Source organism: Typopeltis vanoorti, chromosome 6 (assembly GCF_054136105.1).
Source record: "Typopeltis vanoorti isolate ZY-2024b chromosome 6, IOZ_Tvanoo_1.0, whole genome shotgun sequence".
Classification (NCBI taxonomy): domain Eukaryota; kingdom Metazoa; phylum Arthropoda; class Arachnida; order Uropygi; family Thelyphonidae; genus Typopeltis; species Typopeltis vanoorti.
In genome coordinates, this window is record NC_143554.1 from 42,292,142 (window position 1) to 42,312,861 (window position 20,720).

General features: G+C 35.1%; 1 protein-coding gene across 4 annotated transcripts in view; it reads right to left on the bottom strand.

The window, feature by feature from the left end:
- Positions 1–861: 861 nt before the first annotated feature.
- The window catches only part of LOC150105407 (sorting nexin-13-like), a 599,079-nt gene continuing 579,220 nt past the window's right edge, over positions 862–20,720 (bottom strand). For all 4 annotated transcript variants that reach the window (XM_090394133.1, XM_090394134.1, XM_090394132.1 and 1 more), the window contains one exon: positions 862–1,248. In XM_090394133.1, coding sequence (XP_090250259.1) covers positions 986–1,248 — 263 coding nt within the window. In that variant the 3' untranslated portion in view covers positions 862–985. The remainder of the gene's footprint in view (positions 1,249–20,720) is intronic.

Below are 20,720 nucleotides of genomic sequence, written 5' to 3' on the forward strand. Positions count from 1 at the left end.
TCTCATCATCATCTTCATCTGAAACATTTTTGGTCAGTGCTTGATTATGTATAAAGAATGGTACAGATCATATTATTTTCCATAAAACAATCTGTTTATAAGTTAACCATAGAATATTATTTTAAAAAAATACATAAAAAGAGTTTATATCAAGTAAAAGCATTTCTTCAAAGATTAAAACTAGTTTTTTACCCTTTTTTTGCACTTTTTGAAGGATATGCTATTTACAATCACAGTGGAATAGATGAACATCAATGAAAAAATCATATTCCAATTAATTTGCATTATGAACTTTCATTAGAAAATCATATTGATTTTTATAATACTTTAATTGCTTTACTGCTATATTTCTAAGCACATAAGTATTGAAAGTCAAATAAAATTTTTTTAAAAAAAAAAAGAAAAAAAAATTAAGTTTCCAATAAGAGATGTATTTTCCAAAAGAAAAATCCTATTAATATAGTAGATTTTCTTTACCTTTACTAATAGTGAATTAAAAACAGTGAGATGTGTATAAATATTATCATCCCACAGAATCAATTATCTAGTCTCTTTCTTATTAATGTATCACAGCACAATCAATATACACTTAAACTGCAAAACAAATTTTCGTATTCTCTTCTTTCTTCGATCTTTTTTCTTTCTCAAAACTTCATCAGAAAATCAAGCATGCGTAGCTTTTATGGAATCTATTTGTAATATTTTAAATACTATACTCAAAAACTAGAGCTTAAAAAACTTTGTTTATAAATCAAATAGTATTAGTAGTCAAATCTCTGAGGACAGCAAACAATTTTGTGTATAAAAAATAACAACTGTGTGATTCAATGGTGTGAAGTGTATTTCTGAAACAATCCAGCAGCAAATTTAACAATGTTTATTGTAAATAACAATTTTGAAAAAGCTCATCACAATTCGAGGAAGATCTCATGGACACCTTTCTTGTCAATTACAGTATTACATTTCTAAATTTTTTTTGTGTGTGTCAGCTTGTCACTCCAATGTTTGCACTTAAAATATTCTGTTCATCTAAATGCTGAGGTTTAATCTTTGAGGTATCAGAGGGCAACAGAGAATGTAATTTTAGGAAGAGTTCTTTGAAGTGATTGTTGGGAAATAACAGCACTAACAAACTTTCAGCAATACAGTATGCAAGACGTCTATTCAAAGCAGGATGTTGAAACATATCAAACAGACAGAGTACTCCTTTCTGGGTTGTTTCATTACCAATCACATGTTTTAACTCATCTGAAAGTAAATATAACTTATTAATTAACAAATAACAAAACAAAATAAGACATAATACAATTAAAATAACTTTTTATCTTTTATTAGATATGAATTTATTAAATTTTTAATTTAATTTAATTTTACAAAAAATAGTCAAGAAATTATGGGAATATAACAGGGATCTGTTCTTTAGTTGCGTAGATCTGGAACAGCATACAAGAAAGTACCAAGAGAAAAACTTTTCAAAATGCTACACTTATGTACAATAAATGACACATTATACAGAGCAGTACAAAGTCTATATTTAAGCTGTAAGTCAGAAGATTGAATTGAAGGAAGCACAGGAAGATGTTTGATGTCAAATCAAGTATAAGACAAGAGTACACACTATCTTCACTCTTATTCATCCTTTATATGAAAGAAAGTGGCATTAAACCTAGTATCAAAATTGAAGATATCAAAATTACCTCTCTATTTTATGCATATGATATTATACTGCTCAATAAATCAACTACAACTCTCCAGGTTTCTTTAATTAAATCAAATAACTGCTATAACAAATATGACATGAAAAGCAGCAATAAAAAGACCAAAACTACGAAAATAGTCAGGAATATGAGAAACTTCAACAGCATTCTGAATGGTGAACTTAAACCTATAGAGCAAGTAAAATATTTCAGCAAATTTTTTTTATCAATATAGCAAATTAAATATATAATATTGAATAAAGTGGAAGCCAAGTGAATAAATTTATATGGAACAAGAAAGAAATTAGTCAAAACACTAATCTAACTGCATACAAGCCAGCATTCAAACCAACCGTATCTTATGAATCTGACAGTTAGGTTATAAATAAATGAGTTGATCAAATACTAGAGACCATAGATAAGTGAAGTGTTGTTTCTTTGTTTGGGATTTAATGGCATAAGGACAGTTATGATCCTACTACGCTAGTTCACAAAATATTAAATAAGGGACATAAACAAGTATAAAATCAATATATATATAAACAAATGTAAAAAGGAAATTAAAGTAGGAAAAGAAAAAACTAAGCTGTTTTTGGTTATGGAGCAGATTTTTTGCAACAACTAGGCTAAAAAAGTTATAATAAAGCAAGGTTTAAATCAAAGCATATTAATTTACATACCAGTGTAAAATTTTTTGGAGGTAAAGATATAAAAACTTGACACAAGACTTAATCTGAACTGAGATGGAATAAAATTATAAGTGATGAGCACAAGTAGTGACAACAGCTGAGTATTGCAAAAACCTTCAGATAAACGAAAAACATAAAAAGCAATAATGAAAGAAAATACTGAAAAGATGAATTATGTATATTTTTTTATTTTGAAAGATCTGAGAATATAAATAGGGAACAAAAACTCGCTACATATATGGTAAACCAGTAAGACAGATGCTGGCAGTTTCATTTAAACACTATCAGATGTGGATAGCTGAAAACTAACTGTTAGGAGCATCATTACTTCAGAATTTTCTTAGTAAAAAGGGAGATAAAAATAAGTATAAAAAATTTCATAAAATCATTCATAACACCAGGTGTTAAAAGTATATATACACTAAATAAAACTAATATATATAGAATTTATATAAGATGGTATACATTGTGTTAGGGTTAGGGACCACGAGATGGCGGCACATTTGAGCCGCCTCTCTTCACTGTGGACCGCTTAATTAGTGATAGCCTTGGGCCATCTATCTCTGATTGGTACCAGTGGAAATTGAACTGCCCACTCAGTCTCCAAAAGTTAGATAGGGCTAAATGGCCTCGCCTACTCCCCGTATACGGGAATAAAAAGGCGTTAGCTGATTTTTTTTTTTTTTTTTTTTTTTGGTATACATTGATACACTAAAAATTTAAAAACAGGGTGATATGTGTAAATCTGATAAAACCTACTTGAGTGTATAGCTCAGACAGATTATAAATATGACTAAAATAGTGACTGCACTTGTTGTCTAAATCAATTAAAATATGAATGATTGTAAACCAGTGGCACACACATCTCACAACAGGAATGTCATCACCCCTTCACAGGAAGTAGCATGCAAGATGACTATGATCTATGCAGAGCTGAGCAAACGTCCTCTTTACAGTCCCTGTGTAGACTAGACTGCCACAATATGATTTTAGGCTTTTGTTGGTCATTCTATTCAATGATGACTGCCACTGGGATAAAAATTTCTGTCTTATTATCTGCATTTAATTGGTATAGGGAATAGACAGATGATGGAAATTTGAGAAACAAGATGGCCTAGCAGCAATATTTGCTGGCTCATTTTTCTTAATCCCAATGTGGCTTGGAATCCAAGAAGCATACATCCAACATAGCTTCACAACTGAGAAAAGACATGTTGAGAGAACTTTGGATGTTTCTGCAGCTAGATATTTTATTGCCTGAAAACTTCATGAATCTGTATATATAAAATGCATCTTTGGTAGTATTGCAGTCTTATGTAATTTAAAGCAAACTCTATATATAAACTAAATTTATTATAGTCTAACCAAGTGAAAAATAAACTTTCAACATCTTTCTCTAAATCCAGAGTAATTTAATAAAAAGGTGGCACACTGTTTGGCAACTCCTATAGGTAGAGAATGTTTCTTGTTAATGCTTCTGCCTGGTATCTCCACTTGGGCCTGCCTCCCACTGAAGAGACCTCAATAAAGGTCGAAACTGGTCTGGATAGTGGCCCTTCCCTTAATGCATAACAGTATACATATCCGCAAGGAGATGTGTTTTGCATTATGGGAGATACTGAGATAGGAGTGATGTTAGCTTGCTCCACCTTTGCAACAAGTTGCCCAGTGTTGTACCACCTTACCCCAGTCCTGAAGATACTTTCAGGCGCAAACTTTGTTTGCTCACACTTGAATAAGGATTAAACTAAATTTATTATATTCTATTGCATACCGCTCAGCAATGAAGTTGTTATATTCCACTAATAATATTGGAATTTAATCTCACCACTGGGATGTAACAACTGTTACATGTCATGAAGTATCTTTGTAACTAGCTTACACCTGGATAAAGGATCAGACAAGAATATAATTTCTTGGCATCTTTAATTTATAACCAAGTAAAAAAAAATTTTTTTTTTCAACAGCTAGCACTAACCCAGAGTATTTTAATAAAAAAGGTGTTAAACCTTTTCACTACTTTGAATATGGGAAAAATATGACCTCCGCATTACTTCATCTTTGGCATCTCTTCTGAGTCTGACTGCCATTGATGACATTAATGTTTGTCTTTGGGCTTGAGTACCTTCTGGTGAGTAGAGTGGTTCTGCTCGGTGGCAGGTTTTTGCCAGTCACTGAGTTTCCTGTCCCAGAGTGATCCTTTTCAGTGTCACTTAGTGAGATTTAGAGTGATCTACAACATCACTCAGAATTTTTGGAGAGGTACACCCACACTTTAACAGTACCTCAATGAAGGTCGAAACCAGTTTGTAGTAGATCTTCCCATAATGGGAAAAGTGCAAACTTGGATAAAGTCTGCACATGATAAAAGATTGAACAAGAATATAATTTCTTGACATCTTTAATTTAATTTATAACCAAATGAAAAAACTTCCAACAATGGTCCCAAATAGGTTCTCATCAGTTTCAACACTTACAGAGTAAGTGTTGTCAACACTTACAGTTCTCAACACTTACAGAGTAAGAAAATGGAAGGTGAGCAGACAGTTAAATCCTTACCCCTGTAATGCTCTTACAAATGATAGTTACATTTCATAATGCTGGGTCATCTCCAGTATTTAAGGATATTTCCTACAAGCAAAAGCTAATTGGTTTACACTTCTGCAAAGAGAGCCCCAATGTTATCGATATTTTGATGGAATCCAGATGATACCACCAAAAAAGAATGGAATACAATTCCATTCTTTTTGATGGTATCATCTGCTTCCTACACACACTGGCCACTGAATTAGAAACTTTTATTTTTACCATGTTGGTTCCCCTTTAGCCAGAATTACAGCACATATTGCAGTTTGGCAAAAATTCCACAAGGTGTTGGATTGCATCACTGTCTACAACATACCAGGTGTTTACCAGTAGCTCAGATTTGATGAAGAGGACTTTACTAGATCTGTTTTTCTAACATGCCCCATACATTCTCAATGGAGTTCAGATCCAGGCTTTGTGGTGGCCAAGGAGGTGGAATTTGCTGTAATGCTTGATGAACAAATCTTGTGTGATCGACAGTAGCACTATCATTCATGAAACAACCATCACCAGCTGGATAAAATGTCAACAGTGTAGGATGAATTTGATTAGCAACAGCATTCAGATATTCCTTGGAGGAAATCTAACCTTACAGCAATATCAAAGGACCTGGTCTGTATACCAACAGAGCATGCCTCACACTATAATACCACCTCCAGAATACTGAGTTATGTTTACAGGGCAAGCTGGGTTCATTGCTACATTGGGCTCATGCCAAACTCCCTGCATACTGTTGGTACAGAACAAGGTGTACCATGATTCACCAGACCATGACTTTTTTCAGTCTTCCAGTCACCAAATATAAATAACCTTAATAAAACATAATAAAAACATGCAAAGCTAGTGCTATTTGTGGGTATACTCCAAACAGAATTGCAGTACATCTTTAATAGTTTTGGTCCTGGTTGGCTGAGTGGCTAGCATATCTGCTCTTCAGCCAAGAGGCTGCAGATTTGAATCCCACCATGGCCATGGATGTTTGCGAATCTCCTCCTAACTCTGTGTGGAAAGGGCATCTGCAACCCTACCTCTTCTTCTAGCAGAAGGCTTCACTCTCAAAACCTGTATGGTCTCAAAAACCCATATGGCATCTACAGGCATCAAATGTGAAATTTTATTTATTATTAATCTACAGCTAGTGTTGTGTTCCTGACACCACTGTAGACTAACTTTCCAGTTCTTAGCAGAAATATATGTATACGGAAACCACTATCTGCAAAGATAGTGGTTTCCGAATAGGCATGTGACTGCCAATACTGATCCTCTTCAATTCCTTGTGCATAGTTCAGTGAGATATCAGTCGGGAACAGCCTTCATTAAATGCTTTAGTCAATTACTGCACACAGGAAGTTCTGTTTGTCTAAACAGGCTTTCTCAGATAATGTGATCTCGTTACTGACAGACTGTCTTAGGATCACAGTTATGCCTCTTACACAAATACTATGGATTATTTTTTCACTGATTAAACACCCAGGATACCTCACATTTTGAGAAACCAGTCAGCTGTGTTTTCAAAATTGTGCCTCCAGCCAGATAGGTACCCACAATAAGTTCATTATCAAACTCCTACAAACTCCTAAAGATGCTTTGTTTTTCCCATGTGATCAGCACTATTGATGGTTAATGACCACTAGCATTCTTAAATAGTTGCATAAAACACGACCAAGTATTTTGCATATACACTAGGTAAATGACATTTGCATACATCTGCATAAAAGTTTGAGAGAATTGTGGATGGCCAATGCACATCATTTCTTCTTCTTCAGGAAAATATCCAAGACTTTAAATTAGACTACCTCTAAAACACTAGGTATATTAATTGTTTTAACTTCTTGTGAAGGAACAGAAGTGTCCATGTTATCTATTAATGGACCATGTATTAAAGGATCTGAAGCATATTTTTGATCCTCTGTGAGGCATTTTCCATTATTTTTTAATAATGGGTTCTCATGTAGCAGGATCATTTTTGGCATGTCTTCAGGAGTGATTTCAGGAGCTCATACTGATTTTTCTTTTATGTGCTCTAGAGAGAAAGAGATAGCAACAATCATACCAGAGTTGTGAGAATTTGGGATTCGCATAATTATTAACATCTCTACTGACACTTCTTTGAAGTTGCCTTCTCAGCATGGGCCGAGGAAATTATTGGAGAAGAACAATGCAGCTTTAGAAAAGTAAGATCCTGCACAGATCCTACATTTACACTCAAACAAATTATAGAAAAAATAAAACAATTTAACCTGCCAGCATATATGGCCTTCTTGGATTATGAGAAAGGATATGATCAAATTAACAGATCAAATTTGATTAATATACTGTGTGAATTGAAAGCCCCACCTCAAGCCACCAAAGCAATAGCAAATATAATGGAAGAACGCTATATTAAAATTAACAATGAAATAACTGAAAAAATTAAAACCAATGGAGATCTCATCCAAGGAAGTGAATTATCACCAATACTTTTATATATATATATATATATATATATACAGTGGTGAGCTATAAGGGGCTCATATTAAATATACTTTTTTAATTATACATAATTAAATTTACATAAATTACATAAATATATATATATATATATATATATATATATATACACAGTGGTGAGCTATAAGGGCTCACGGGGACTCATGTAAACCCTTTATTAAATTTTTCTCAAATTTGCAAGCCCCTTATTCTTCTTGTGTACTTTTTCATTTTTTCAAAAAAAAATCTTTTTTTGAAACATTTAACAAAAATTAGTCTCTTCGGCAGTGTATAGATTATTTGGAATTATTGTTTCAACTCCTTTATAATGAATGCGTCGAAGTTTGAAAATAAAATAAGCGCATGAGCTATCTTTACCCTTCTCCCTTCTGGTAGCCAATCGCATGGTAAAACCAGTAGCCAATCAAATGTTTTATAAAAGATTATAAAATATTTCATTCTTATTATATTTTATAGTTAAAAAATGTATTTCTTATGTAAGATAAATTAACACAGTTGATTGTGTGCAAATATTTCATGTTTAGATCATGAAATATTTGTTTATAAATTATCATTTAGAGGTTGATTGTCCTCTCACTCATACTTTTTGATTGGAATTTGTATGCAAGCTGTATTAATAAAAGTTTTTGTGTGAAATACAGCTCTTTTTTTTAGCCTGACAATGCAAGCCCTTTGTTAAAATTTCCATAGCTCACCACTGTGTACATATATATTTATACATATATAGATTAAAGATACCAAGCAATTTTAAATAAAACTTGGTTTTAATCCTATCTTATTTAAAATTGCTTGGTATCTTTAATATATAACAAACCTAAGGTAAAAAACTTTCTACATATATATATATATATATATATATATATATATATATATATCTACTCTATAATATAAAATGATAAGCCTTTTTTTGTAACGTTTTTGTGTCACATTTTTTGTCAAGTTATTTGAAACGTTTTGAAACTCAGGGCTACCCTGAGTGTCGCGTCTTCAAAATTCGAGTCATCAGAATTCAAGAACAGGCCTACTAGTCTGGAACTCAGGGGGTTGGGTGACGTATGCACCAATGGGGAGGAACCCCCTTTCAAGTCTTCAAAATTCGAGTCATCTGAATTCAAAGAGAACAGGCCTACCAGTACGGAACTCAGGGGGAGGGATGCGCTTTCGGGTCTTCAAAATTCAAGGAGAACTGGCCTACCATTCCGGAACTCAATTCAAGAAGAACCGGCCTACCTGTCCGGAACTCGGGGGGGGGGGGGTAGGCATCAGAGGTGGCGGAGCCCCCTAGTGTATGTATGTGTGTGTGTGTGTGTGTATATATATATAAAATTTCAAGAGTGGAGGAAAAACAAAATTATAGGAATTAAAATAGGAAATAGAGAAATAACCAGCCTTTAGTATGCTGATGATTAAGTTATTTTTGCTGAAAATGAAGACCAATTACAGAAAATTCTAAACATATTGAATAGAACAGTATGACATGAAAATCTCAACAAATAAAACAAAATCAATAGCATTTCAAGGTAAAGAAATATAACAAGTGAACAAATTTAAATATCTAGGAAATTACATAAGCCCCAATGGAGAAATCGACATTGCATATAAAAAGAAAAAATTCCTAGCAAGTCATTGGAACTTTGAACAAACACTTCAGTAAACAGATATCTAGAACAACCCAAATAAAACTATATAAAACAATAGCCAAACTAATTCTGAAATATGGCAGTGAAACATGGACTTGGGGAGAAAGAATAAAAGACAAGTGGAAGCTGCAGAAATGAATTCCTAAGACTGCTCACAGGATATAAGAATAGAAAAGATAAGAAATGAAGAAATAAGAAAACAACTATCCATAATAAACATAACAGAAGACATCACAAACTATAGAAAGAACTGGAAAAAACCATGTAGAAAATTTGAATGAGGACAGATGCCCAAATATTGCCTGAAAATATAAACCAAAGGGACACTGATCAAGAGGAAGACCCAGGAGGAGATGGGCACACGACTTTTTAAACCCTTGAAAATGTTACAGGCAAACAACTGTCTAATACAGGAAACCAAGAAGAAGAAGAACTTTATTTTTTTAAAACCACAAATATTTCATACTTGAGACAAAGAAATATATGTAAGAAATAATATTACATTTTAATCGTGCAGAGGTTTTTGTGGTTAAGAAGTTCAATCGAATCATTCCAGTTTTGTGACCACATTTTTATTAAAAAAAGACTGTTTTTTAAAACTAAACAAGTACTAAAAAACTAACCTGACAAGTTTCGTTAGTCATCAGAACTAACATCTTCAGGGGTAAAGATAACAGTTTAAAGCACAAACTATAAGAAATTACGAAAAAACAAGTTCATTTATTGGTATTATGAACATCAAAAAAGTTTGTTAAAAACCGAATAACAGATCTATACATGTTAATACATGTTAGCTGGAAACAATGCTATTCGATGTCACGTTCTGTGGTTCACTTTCACTCTGTCTGGGGTCTGAACTGGGTAAATTTTTAATAAACGCTGACCAAACTTGATTTATAGAAAGCCAACAAACACAGGAAGATTCCTTCATGCTACCTCACACCACCATCCCAAGCAAAAAAATAGGCCTCATAAAAACCTTAAGGGATAAAGCATACAGCATCCCCAGTACAGAAGAAAAGTGAAAAGAAGAAATACAATACTTAACACATATCCTACAATTGAATGGTTTCAAAACCAAGACGAGAAAATTCTCAATACAGCACCTACAAGAAACTTAAATAAACAAGACTTCAAGAACACAGTCACCCTTCCTTATATCAAAAATGTAACAGATAAATTAGCCAAACTTCTCTACAAATACAACATAAAAGTGACTTTCCTGCCACTTGAAAAAAAAAAAAATCAAGATCTCTTCATCCTCCGAAACCTCCACATCACCCAATGAAAAAACAAGGGGGTTTATAATATTCACTGTTTCTGTGGCATCTGCTACGTAGGCCAGATGGGTAGACTGGGAGAAATCCACATGAGCGAACATCAAAAGGACATACAAAAAAGAGAGAGAATAAGTCTGGCTTGGCATTTCACACAGCTTCTACTGGTCATGATGTACTCTGGGACAGAACAAACATGTCCTACATTGATAAAAATTGTTTCACAAGAAAATTCAAAGAGGCAGCAAATATGATTAAAATTCCTACACAATGCAGCAAAAATCAAGTTTGGTCAGCGTTTATTAAAAATTTACCCAGTTCAGACCTCGGACAGAGTGAACCACAGAATGTGACATCAAATAGCATGGTTTCCAGCTAACACGTATTAACAGTTGTATAGATCTGTTATTCGGTTTTTAACGAACTTTTTTGATGTTCATAATATCAATAAATGAACTTGTTTTTTCGTAATTTCTTATAGTTTGTGCTTTAAACTGTTAGTTATCTTTACCCCTGAAGATGTTAGTCTGACGACTAACGAAACTTGTCGGGTTAGTTTTTTAGTACTTGTTTAGTTTTAAAAAACAGTCTTTTTTAATAAAAATGTGATCACAAAACCGGAATGATTCGATTGAATATTACATTTTATTCTCTATTTGTCAAAAATTTTGTAAATGTACAAATTCAACAATTTAAAAAAGTTTTAAAATTCTTCTCTGCAGACTTTTTACTCAGCAAAGGAATCTATAATTTGATCACAGTTTATTTCATCCACTGTTTCATTTTCAATGGCAAGGATTTATGGGCTCAAGAAACATTCTTGATTTATATTGAATGGTAGATAATTTTTTAATAAGTTTCATTTTGCTGAAGTTTGCTCACAACTTGCAGATGCTGTTTGCAACACCAAATAATTCTCAGTACAAATGCTGAGGATGAGAGAGGTAGAAATAAAAATCAGATCAGAAACAGGAATGGTCACCCCCAAGCATGTTGGTACTTGTAGAATGGCCTCAAAGACACAGGGATTGTTATGTTTGTACACATATGTAAGGAGTATTCAAAACAAGAGAGCTGAGTTAGTTGCATTGATTGAGTCAGTATGTCCAAAGATAATTGGAATAAGTAAAACGTGATTGTCTGAATAGAATGTGTTGTCTGGAATAGGAATGGAAGGATAGACATCAGTACACTGGATAGATGAGCTGAGCAGAAAAGATATTAACAGTGCATGGAAATTGACAAACTAGGAATGTGAAAAAAGGAGGGGGGAGTGGTGTTAATGATTGCAGAGAAAGTCCACGAAGCATGGAAGTTGATAGTGCATGCACAGATTTTGAATTTGTGTAGTGTGAAGATGAAATTAGCAGGCTAGTATATTTGACAGAGTGCTGCTACAGGCCAGAGAATGTAGAGAATAGGCAAATTGGTTGGGCATTAAAAAGAAGGTGATTTTGATGGGAGGAGATAGTGTATGGAAACGAGTAGAGTGAGTTCGTGGAGTTTCTGAGAGATAAGTATCTTAAGCAGCATGTGATTGAAGCAACTAGAGACTTTAATATTTTGGATTTGGTGATAACAAGATGAAGTGTTAATGAGGTGTTGACAATGCTGCCAGTTGGTGAGAGTGATCATAAGGTACTTGTTTAGGAAGAGGTGAAACAAGAAAGGGTTACTGCCAAAAATGGATATATGTGGAAGTATAAAGCAGGTGATTATAGGAAGATCTGTAGTCAGTATCAGTACACTGGATAGATGAGCTGAGCAGAAAAGATGTTAACAGTGCATGGAAATTGACAAGGCAGTATCTGACATAAGCAATATATAACTGTATGGAAGGGTTAAGTGAGTAAATAGAACAGGAGTGAAATGGATGAACAATAAAATCAAGCAAGCTATGGTGGATAAGAAAATGCTATGGAGGAGGCACAAGACAGTTGGTGGTCATTGCATCCATGAGGAGTATAAAGTGCAAGCTAGGAAACTGACTAGTATGGTAAAGAAAGAAAAGCCACAGTATGAGAGGAGACTGGCTGGTCAGGCCAATGTTCATTCAGTGGTTCTCTGATTCTTTCACTTCTAATTCTCTCAATACTTGCCTCCCTTCTATATATTGCACCACATCATTTACACCAGCAGAATAACAGATGCAAAGGGTATAGTGGAATTATTGAATGGGCACTTTATCAGTGTATATCATACTGGTGTAAATGATGTGGTGCAATATATAGAAGGGAGGCAAGTATTGAGAGCATTGGAAATGAAAGAATCAGAGGTGTATCAGGTGTTGATTGGATTAGATGTTAACAAGGCTGTGGGAATGCGTGACATATTATATTACGTATTCTTAAGGAATGTGTGCAACAGTTACTATGCCCTTGACCTGGTTATTTAATATAAGTCTTACAGTGAATAGGGTTGCTAAGCAGGGAAAAGTAGGCAAAATAGAACCACTCCACAAGCATGGTTCTAGAACAGAATTTTTCAATTATAGACCACTCTGTATAACTGCAGTTGTAGTCAAGATGTTGGAGAGATAGCTTAGAAATAGAATACATGATTGTGTTGATGGATATAGCATTCTTTATGATGGTCAGCATGGATTTGTAAAGAGTAGTCTTGTTTTGGCAATTTACTTGTACTTTATGATAAGGCAACAAGTGTGTTAGATAAGCAAAAATCATATACAGTGATATTCTTGGGCTTGGCAAAAGCGTTTGATAGATTACCACATGATCAGTTGGTGTACAAGCTGCAGAGGATAGGAATAGATAATATATTGGTTAGACAGATTTCAGAGTGGTTCTCTGAACGATACCAGCAAGTTGTGTATGATGGAGAAGTGTCTCAAAAAAGGAGGGTAACCAGTGGTTTGCCCCAAGGTTCTGTTCTTGGGGGCCCCCTGCTGTTTAATTTCTTTGTAAATGATATACCATGTGGACTGACTGAGGATCTTCAGTTGTTTGCTGATGATGCAAAGTTCGGGAGAATTATAAATGGTGCTGTTGATGTTATTTCCCTTCAGGAAGATTTGACTTTTGAAGACTTTTAACTTGGACAAAGGAGTAGAGTCGCAGTTTTAATATTAATAAGTGCGAGGTGTTGCATTTTGGAGTGTAGAAATATAAGGCTGTGTGCTATACTGCAGGAAGTGGATGAGATTTGAGATTTGGGAGTGATGGTTGTTAGTAAACTGAAGTTTAAAGGACATATTGCAAGTGTGGCAAAGGCTGCACATCGTAGTGTTGCCATGATAAGAAGTATTCTAACATATAGGGATAAGAAAGTGGTTGTGCCACTGTATAAAGCACTGGTCAGACAACACATGGATATTGGTCTCAAATTTGATGAAGTCAGTGTGATGTGGAACAACTGAAGAGGGTCCACAGATGAGTGACTAAGACAATATTAGGTCTGTCGAATGCTGGCTATGAAGAGAGGCTGAAGAAATGTGGATTGCAAAGTTTGGTGGATAGGAGGAAAAGAAGTGATATGATAGAGACATTTAAGTTGTTGAGAGATTTTATTTGATTAATCCAGATGGGATTATAAAAAGGTTAGAAGGCAATAGGGGAAGAACCAGAGGCCATCTCTGGAAGTTATGTAAGAATGTGGTGTGAGTATATTTTTTACACGGAAAATTGTCAGTGAATGGAATGCATTACCAGAATGTGTTGTTAATGGAAGGAGTGTTAAGGATTTTAAGATTCACAATGATAAGCACGTTGTGAGTCAAATGAACCTCCCATTATGAGTCTGCTGATTCCATGGAAGGTGCAATAATAATAACACATAGTTGTTATTCCCATAATTTTTATTTTATTTTTTTATTATGGACTTGCTGACATACTCTTTGTAATCATATATGGCAGAAATGATAGCAAAATTATTGTTTTACTTGAAATTTCACTGTACCCTACTTAATCAAAAACAATAGCTATTATTATTATTTTTAATTTATACAGACAAGCAAGCTATGGTCTTCTGCAAAGACTCATTGCAGAAGACCCAATCTATCATACATCTCTTTGAACCCATTAAGAGACAAAGCACTCACAATTGACTCTTGCAACCCATTCCACTAATTCTTTCTAATTCCACTAATTTGTTGAGAGATTTTATTGGATTAATCCAGATGGGATTACAAAAAGGGTAGAAGGCAATAGGGGAAGAACCAGAGGCCATCTCTGGAAGTTATGTAAGAATGTGGTGTAACTAGAGTAGATTTTTTACATGGAAAATTGTCAGTGAATGGAACGCATTACCAGAATGTGTTGTTAATGGAAGGAGTGTTAAGGATTTTAAGATTCACAATGATAAGCACGTTGTGAGTCAAATGAACCTCCCATTATGAGTCTGCTGATTCCATGGAAGGTGCAATAATAATAACACATAGTTGTTATTCCCATAATTTTTATTTTATTTTTTTATTATGGACTTGCTGACATACTCTTTGTAATCATATATGGCAGAAATGATAGCAAAATTATTGTTTTACTTGAAATTTCACTGTACCCTACTTAATCAAAAACAATAGCTATTATTATTATTTTTAATTTATACAGACAAGCAAGCTATGGTCTTCTGCAAAGACTCATTGCAGAAGACCCAATCTATCATACATCTCTTTGAACCCATTAAGAGACAAAGCACTCACAATTGACTCTTGCAACCCATTCCACTAATTCTTTCTAATTCCACTAATTTGTTGAGAGATTTTATTGGATTAATCCAGATGGGATTACAAAAAGGGTAGAAGGCAATAGGGGAAGAACCAGAGGCCATCTCTGGAAGTTATGTAAGAATGTGGTGTAACTAGAGTAGATTTTTTACATGGAAAATTGTCAGTGAATGGAACGCATTACCAGAATGTGTTGTTAATGGAAGGAGTGTTAAGGATTTTAAGATTCGCAATGATAAGCATGTTCTGAGTTGAATGAACCTCCCATTATGAGTCTGCTGACTCCATGGAAGGTGCAATAATAATAATAATAATAAAACATAGTTGTTATTCCCATAATTTTTATTTTATTTTTCATTATGGACTTGCTGACATACTCTTTGTAATCATATACGGCAGAAATGATAGCAAAATTATTGTTTTACTTGAAATTTTACTGTACACTACTTAATCAAAAACAATAGCTATTATTATTATTTTTAATTTATACAGACAAGCAAGTTATGGTCTTCTGCAAAGACTCATTGCAGAAGACCCAATCTATCATACATCTCTTTGAACCCATTAAGAGACAAAGCACTCACAATTGACTTTGGCAACCCATTTCACTAATTCACAAATCTCCAAGCAAAAAATATAATCCTCACACCTTTCTACTTACCCCACCTTTATTCAACTGCCAGGGATGATCCTTTTTTTCTAGTCCCCTCTAGCCCAGTGCTGAAACATTTCCCCTACATCTATCCTATAAAACCCTTTAAGCAACTTAAATGATAGAGACATATCTCCTCTTTTTCTCCTATCAGCCAACTTCTGCAATCCACACAACCCTCAATCTATCCTCATTCAACATTGCACAGGCAATTCACCATCTTGGCCAATTGCCTCTGAATCCTCTCCACCACTTCCTCATCTCCAAGAAACCCAGAGGACCAGACTTGAGCACAGTAATCAAGATGTAGGTGTATCAAGGCCTTATAAAGAGGAATAACTCAATAGCCAAGTAATCTTCTGACCTTAGCAACCTTAACAATATGTCCTCTAAAATTTAACTCTCTGTCTACCATCATCCCTAAATCCTAGCTTTATCTATTTCCTGGATAAACAGATTATGAGCCATGTATCACATTGATCCCAAAATGCATAACTTTACATTTCTCGACATTAAACTGACACCCGTTATCTTTTTCCCGTACTGACAGCCTACTTAAATTGTTCTGCAAGAGTTCCACATCACCTTGATTAACTATTACTCTACTTAATTTTGCATCATCTGCAAACAACTGAATATTTCCTTTCAGGTTATTTCCTTTATCACTTATGTACAAATTAAACAGCAATGGTCCAAGCACCTAACCTTGTGACACATCACTAGTCACCTATTTTCACCTTGATTCTGCTCCATCATATTACCACGTTTTGATATCTGTCTAGCAGCCACACTCTTATTCACTTAACCAGTGTCATCTCCATTTGTTCTAATTTGTGTAACAGAGTCCAATGTGGTATTCTGTCAAATGCCTTGCAAAATCATCATGTAGCCATTTCCTTTATCCAACTCAGCTGTTACTCTGTTATAAAATGTTAGTAAATTGCTAAGGCATGACTGACCCTTCACAAAGCCATGTTGGCCCTTATACAGTATCATATTTTTATCTAACCATTCTTGAATTCTCTTTTTGACTAATTTTTCTAGTACTTTTACCACCACCTGAGATACTGATTGATCTATAATTTGCTGCTGCAGTCTTAGAACCTCTGCTTGCCTCCATGTGACCATCATCACTCATTAAGGTTAATCTTCCATAGTCATTCTTCCTCTTACTTGTCACATAGTGAAAGAGCTCTTTGGGTTTTCCTTTGGCCTGCTCACCTAAATTCTTCTCATAATCTGATTATGCCTTCCTTGTCATGCTGGTCACCTTTCTTGCCTGAACCTTGTACTGCTCATGAGTTTGCTGGTCACCTTTCTCTTTATATACTCACTATGGCTTCTTTTTCTTCTGCAGCTCGGGTTTAATGATATTACTCATCTATTTAACTCCTACCTGATTAACCCTCCTAATCCTAGGTATACTATTTAATACTGCTTCCTCTAGATGACCCCCCTTCCCCCCAACTATATCCCATTGCATAGATTTAAGCTTCTGCCTATGCTTGTAGCTATAATTCTGTTAACTTTATATATACAGAGGTCCTCTAGTTACGTCTGAGATCCGTTCCTACGAACCGACGTAAGGCGATTTTCGATGCAAGTCGGAATTACAATAGCCTAAGTTATTTATCTAACCTAAAACACCCTAAAGTCATACGTATATATCAAGAAACAGAACTAGGCGATAGGAAAATGAAACGGCAATAAAAAAAACAAACATAAAAATGAGAACAATCTCCAAAATGACAAATGAAACTGCAAATTCTGTACGGTTTCATCTCAGTCATGAGCCTACTACATTTTTTCATAATCACAGTCGATTTCATGGCCACCAATCCTTTCAAGAGTTCAAGGATGCGAACTTTATCTCGACTGTGGTACGACTTAAGTTTAACACGCGGCCAATGTTCGTTGGCGTTTCTCCCTTTTTTGCCCTTTTAATAATGTCTAATTTCACTTCTAATGTAATGGCTTTCCTTTTCTTCAACACACTACCATCGGAAGAATCTGCCTTACGTTTGGGAGCCATATCGAAGGGTAAAAAGTCACAAAAAAACACAAACACAAAGTGAGAGAGTGGATGTAAACAAAGCATGTGGGGCCCAAGCAACGCCACCTCTCCCAAACAAATGGTGCGTATTAACGGCGTATTCTTCCGGCACGCTCACAAACAAGTTCACCCGCGATGTTCGAATTTCATGTCGCGCTGCTTCAATTGAAATTTATTTTTTAAATTATTTATGGGATTACCGCCGTAAAGTTCGAGACAACGCATGTCGAAGACCCCCCCCCCCCCCGTGTGTGTGTGTGTGTGTGTGTGTGTGTGTGTGTGTGTGTGTGTGTGTGTGTGTGTGTGTGTGTGTGTGTGTATAAAGGAACTGCATGATTGTTTATATTTATACTATTCATAGCTGGAATATTTAAGAAAGTTTTATCTTAGAAGCCAATAAAGCAAAGCAAAACTTCTAGATGATAATGCTCACAAGTACTTGTGCTCCATGTGGCCAGATCGGTTTGAAAGCACCAGTTCTCGTCTGATCACCGAAGTTAAGCAAACCTGAGCCTAGGTAGTACTTGGGAGGGTGAAGCTGGCATTAATTATTTTGCCAGCCTGATTGGCCGAGTGATTAGCATATCTGCTCTCCAGCTAAAAGGCTGTGGGTTCAAATCCCGCCGTGGGCATGGATGTTTGTGATTGTCTGTGAAAGTAGTGGTGGTGGGTGATAGTACAGTTGCAGTTCATTTAGTTGGTGGATTGAGTGAGTGGTGGAAACAGAGAGTTGTAGTGCAGATGCCCCTCCCTCAATGAGTCTTTGGACTCCCTGGAGGTGTCACATAATAAAATAAATAAAATACATTTCCAAAATGTCAGGTGCATTTTATCTATTCACATAGTATAATAAAAATCATATGAATCTATCCTTTATAAGTTAATTTGATACCATAAGCTTCAAAAAAGTTCAGCTTCACTGGATGAAGCCAAATTTCAAATTTATATTTGGCAGGAGTGCACAACTAAACTGAAAGAACAGTCATGAAGTTCATCTTTTTTTTTTTTTTTTTTAAATGAGACATGATTATCAATGTCACTTTACATATTTTTTATTTTTGGTTTTGTTCATGTTTAACATATAATTTTGATTCTTGTTTTGTTTCTGCTGACTCATTAAGCTGCTGGCAGAGCAAATGTCCCAGTTTGCAAACACACAGATCTGTTCTTGGAAAAAAATCGCTCATTATCTTCTGGATGCTACTGCTAACTTGTTTAGACTAGAGATAGCTCATGTAAGCTATTGCTCAATATGAGCTATCTCACATCATCCCAACTTAGAATATGGAGTTTAAAAAAAAAAAATAAAATTTAGTATTTACTATTTATTCGTATGGAGTTTCTTCCCTTTTTCTCCCCCGTCCCTATTGAGACGAGTTGAGCCCCCCCCCTCATGGGAAGTTAAGCATGTATGGCTGTAAATCTGTGTGTGTTCACGGGGCCGGTTTGCCTGCTTGCGGGATGAAAAACGCCAGATAAACTGGCGGAAAAAACCCTACTGCCTGTGCCGAAGACCGGCTAACTTGGCTATGGCTGAGGAAGATCTTCAAATTCCTCACGTCTTCGACGGGAATCACACCTGGGACACTCCTTCCCCAGTCATATGGCGGCGAAGAGCACGGCCACTAGGTTAACTGCACGGACGGTATTTGCTATGACAAGTAAAGGAAGGGAAGGGTCAACGTATTATACAATAATAATAATAATAAAAAAAATAAACAGCAATCCCAAAATATACCCTTTCCCCACACACATATTCTAATATATATTCTAATTCAACCACAAGTGAAATCATCATCATCATCATCATCATCATCAAATTCCTGCCATGTACCCTCAAGGAGTGTACAGGATATGACAGTACTACATGAAAAAATTACATCATTACTAACTTCCTATCTACAATTTTCCTCCAAATCAGTCTGTTACTTGTCAAGACTCCAACATTATCAGATCTTATATTTCTATCGTCTAAGGCACTTTGTACCGTATCAATCCACCTATATCTTGGTCTTCCTCTGGGTCGTTTTCCTGCCAACCTGGCAGAGAACACTTGTTTTGCTAATCTTTCCTCTCCCATTCTATTTAAGTGACCATACCATCTGAGATTAGCTCTGCTAACGCATTCCTGGATGCTGACAATGTCAAGTTCTTTCCTAATATCCTCATTTTTAATATGATATTGCCATTGATGCCATCTGTTCACGCCTCTAATCTTTCTCAGGACTCTCATATCTGCGGTCTCTAGTCTTTGATCAAGTGTTTTACTTCTGACCCAGCTGTCAGATCCATAAGTTAAAATTGGTTTGAACACAGTCTTGTATACAGCTAATTTAGTGTTCCGACTAATTTCTTTCTTATTCCATATGAATTTATTCAATTGACTTCCCACGATACCAGCTTTGCTGATTCTGTTGTCTATTTCTATATTTAGTTTACCATCTTCAGTAAAAATTGTGCCTAAGTAGCTGAAATGTTTTACTTGTTCCACAGGTTCTCCATTCACAACACAGTTGACATTTTCAATGATTCTGCCTATTTTCATTGTCTTTGTCTTTTTATTGCTGACCTTCATACCATATCTATTACAACAGCTATTCAATTTAGTCAGAGAATCTTGCAGACTTGTAGCGGATTTATTTAGAAGTATAACATCATCCGCATAAAGCAAAGAGCTGACATTAACATCTCCAATTTTGATATCAGGTTTAATACCACATTCCTTCATAATGTGATCCATATAGATAATGAATAACAGAGGGGATAATGTACATCCTTGTCTCACACCAGATTTAACATTAAACCATCTTCCTGTACTTCCTTCAATTCTAACTGCTGACTCACAACTCAAATAAAGACTAAGTATTGCTTGATATAATGCCCCATTGACACCATATAACTGCAGCGTATTGAATAGCTTCTCTCTTGGCACCTTGTCATATGCCTTTTCCAAAT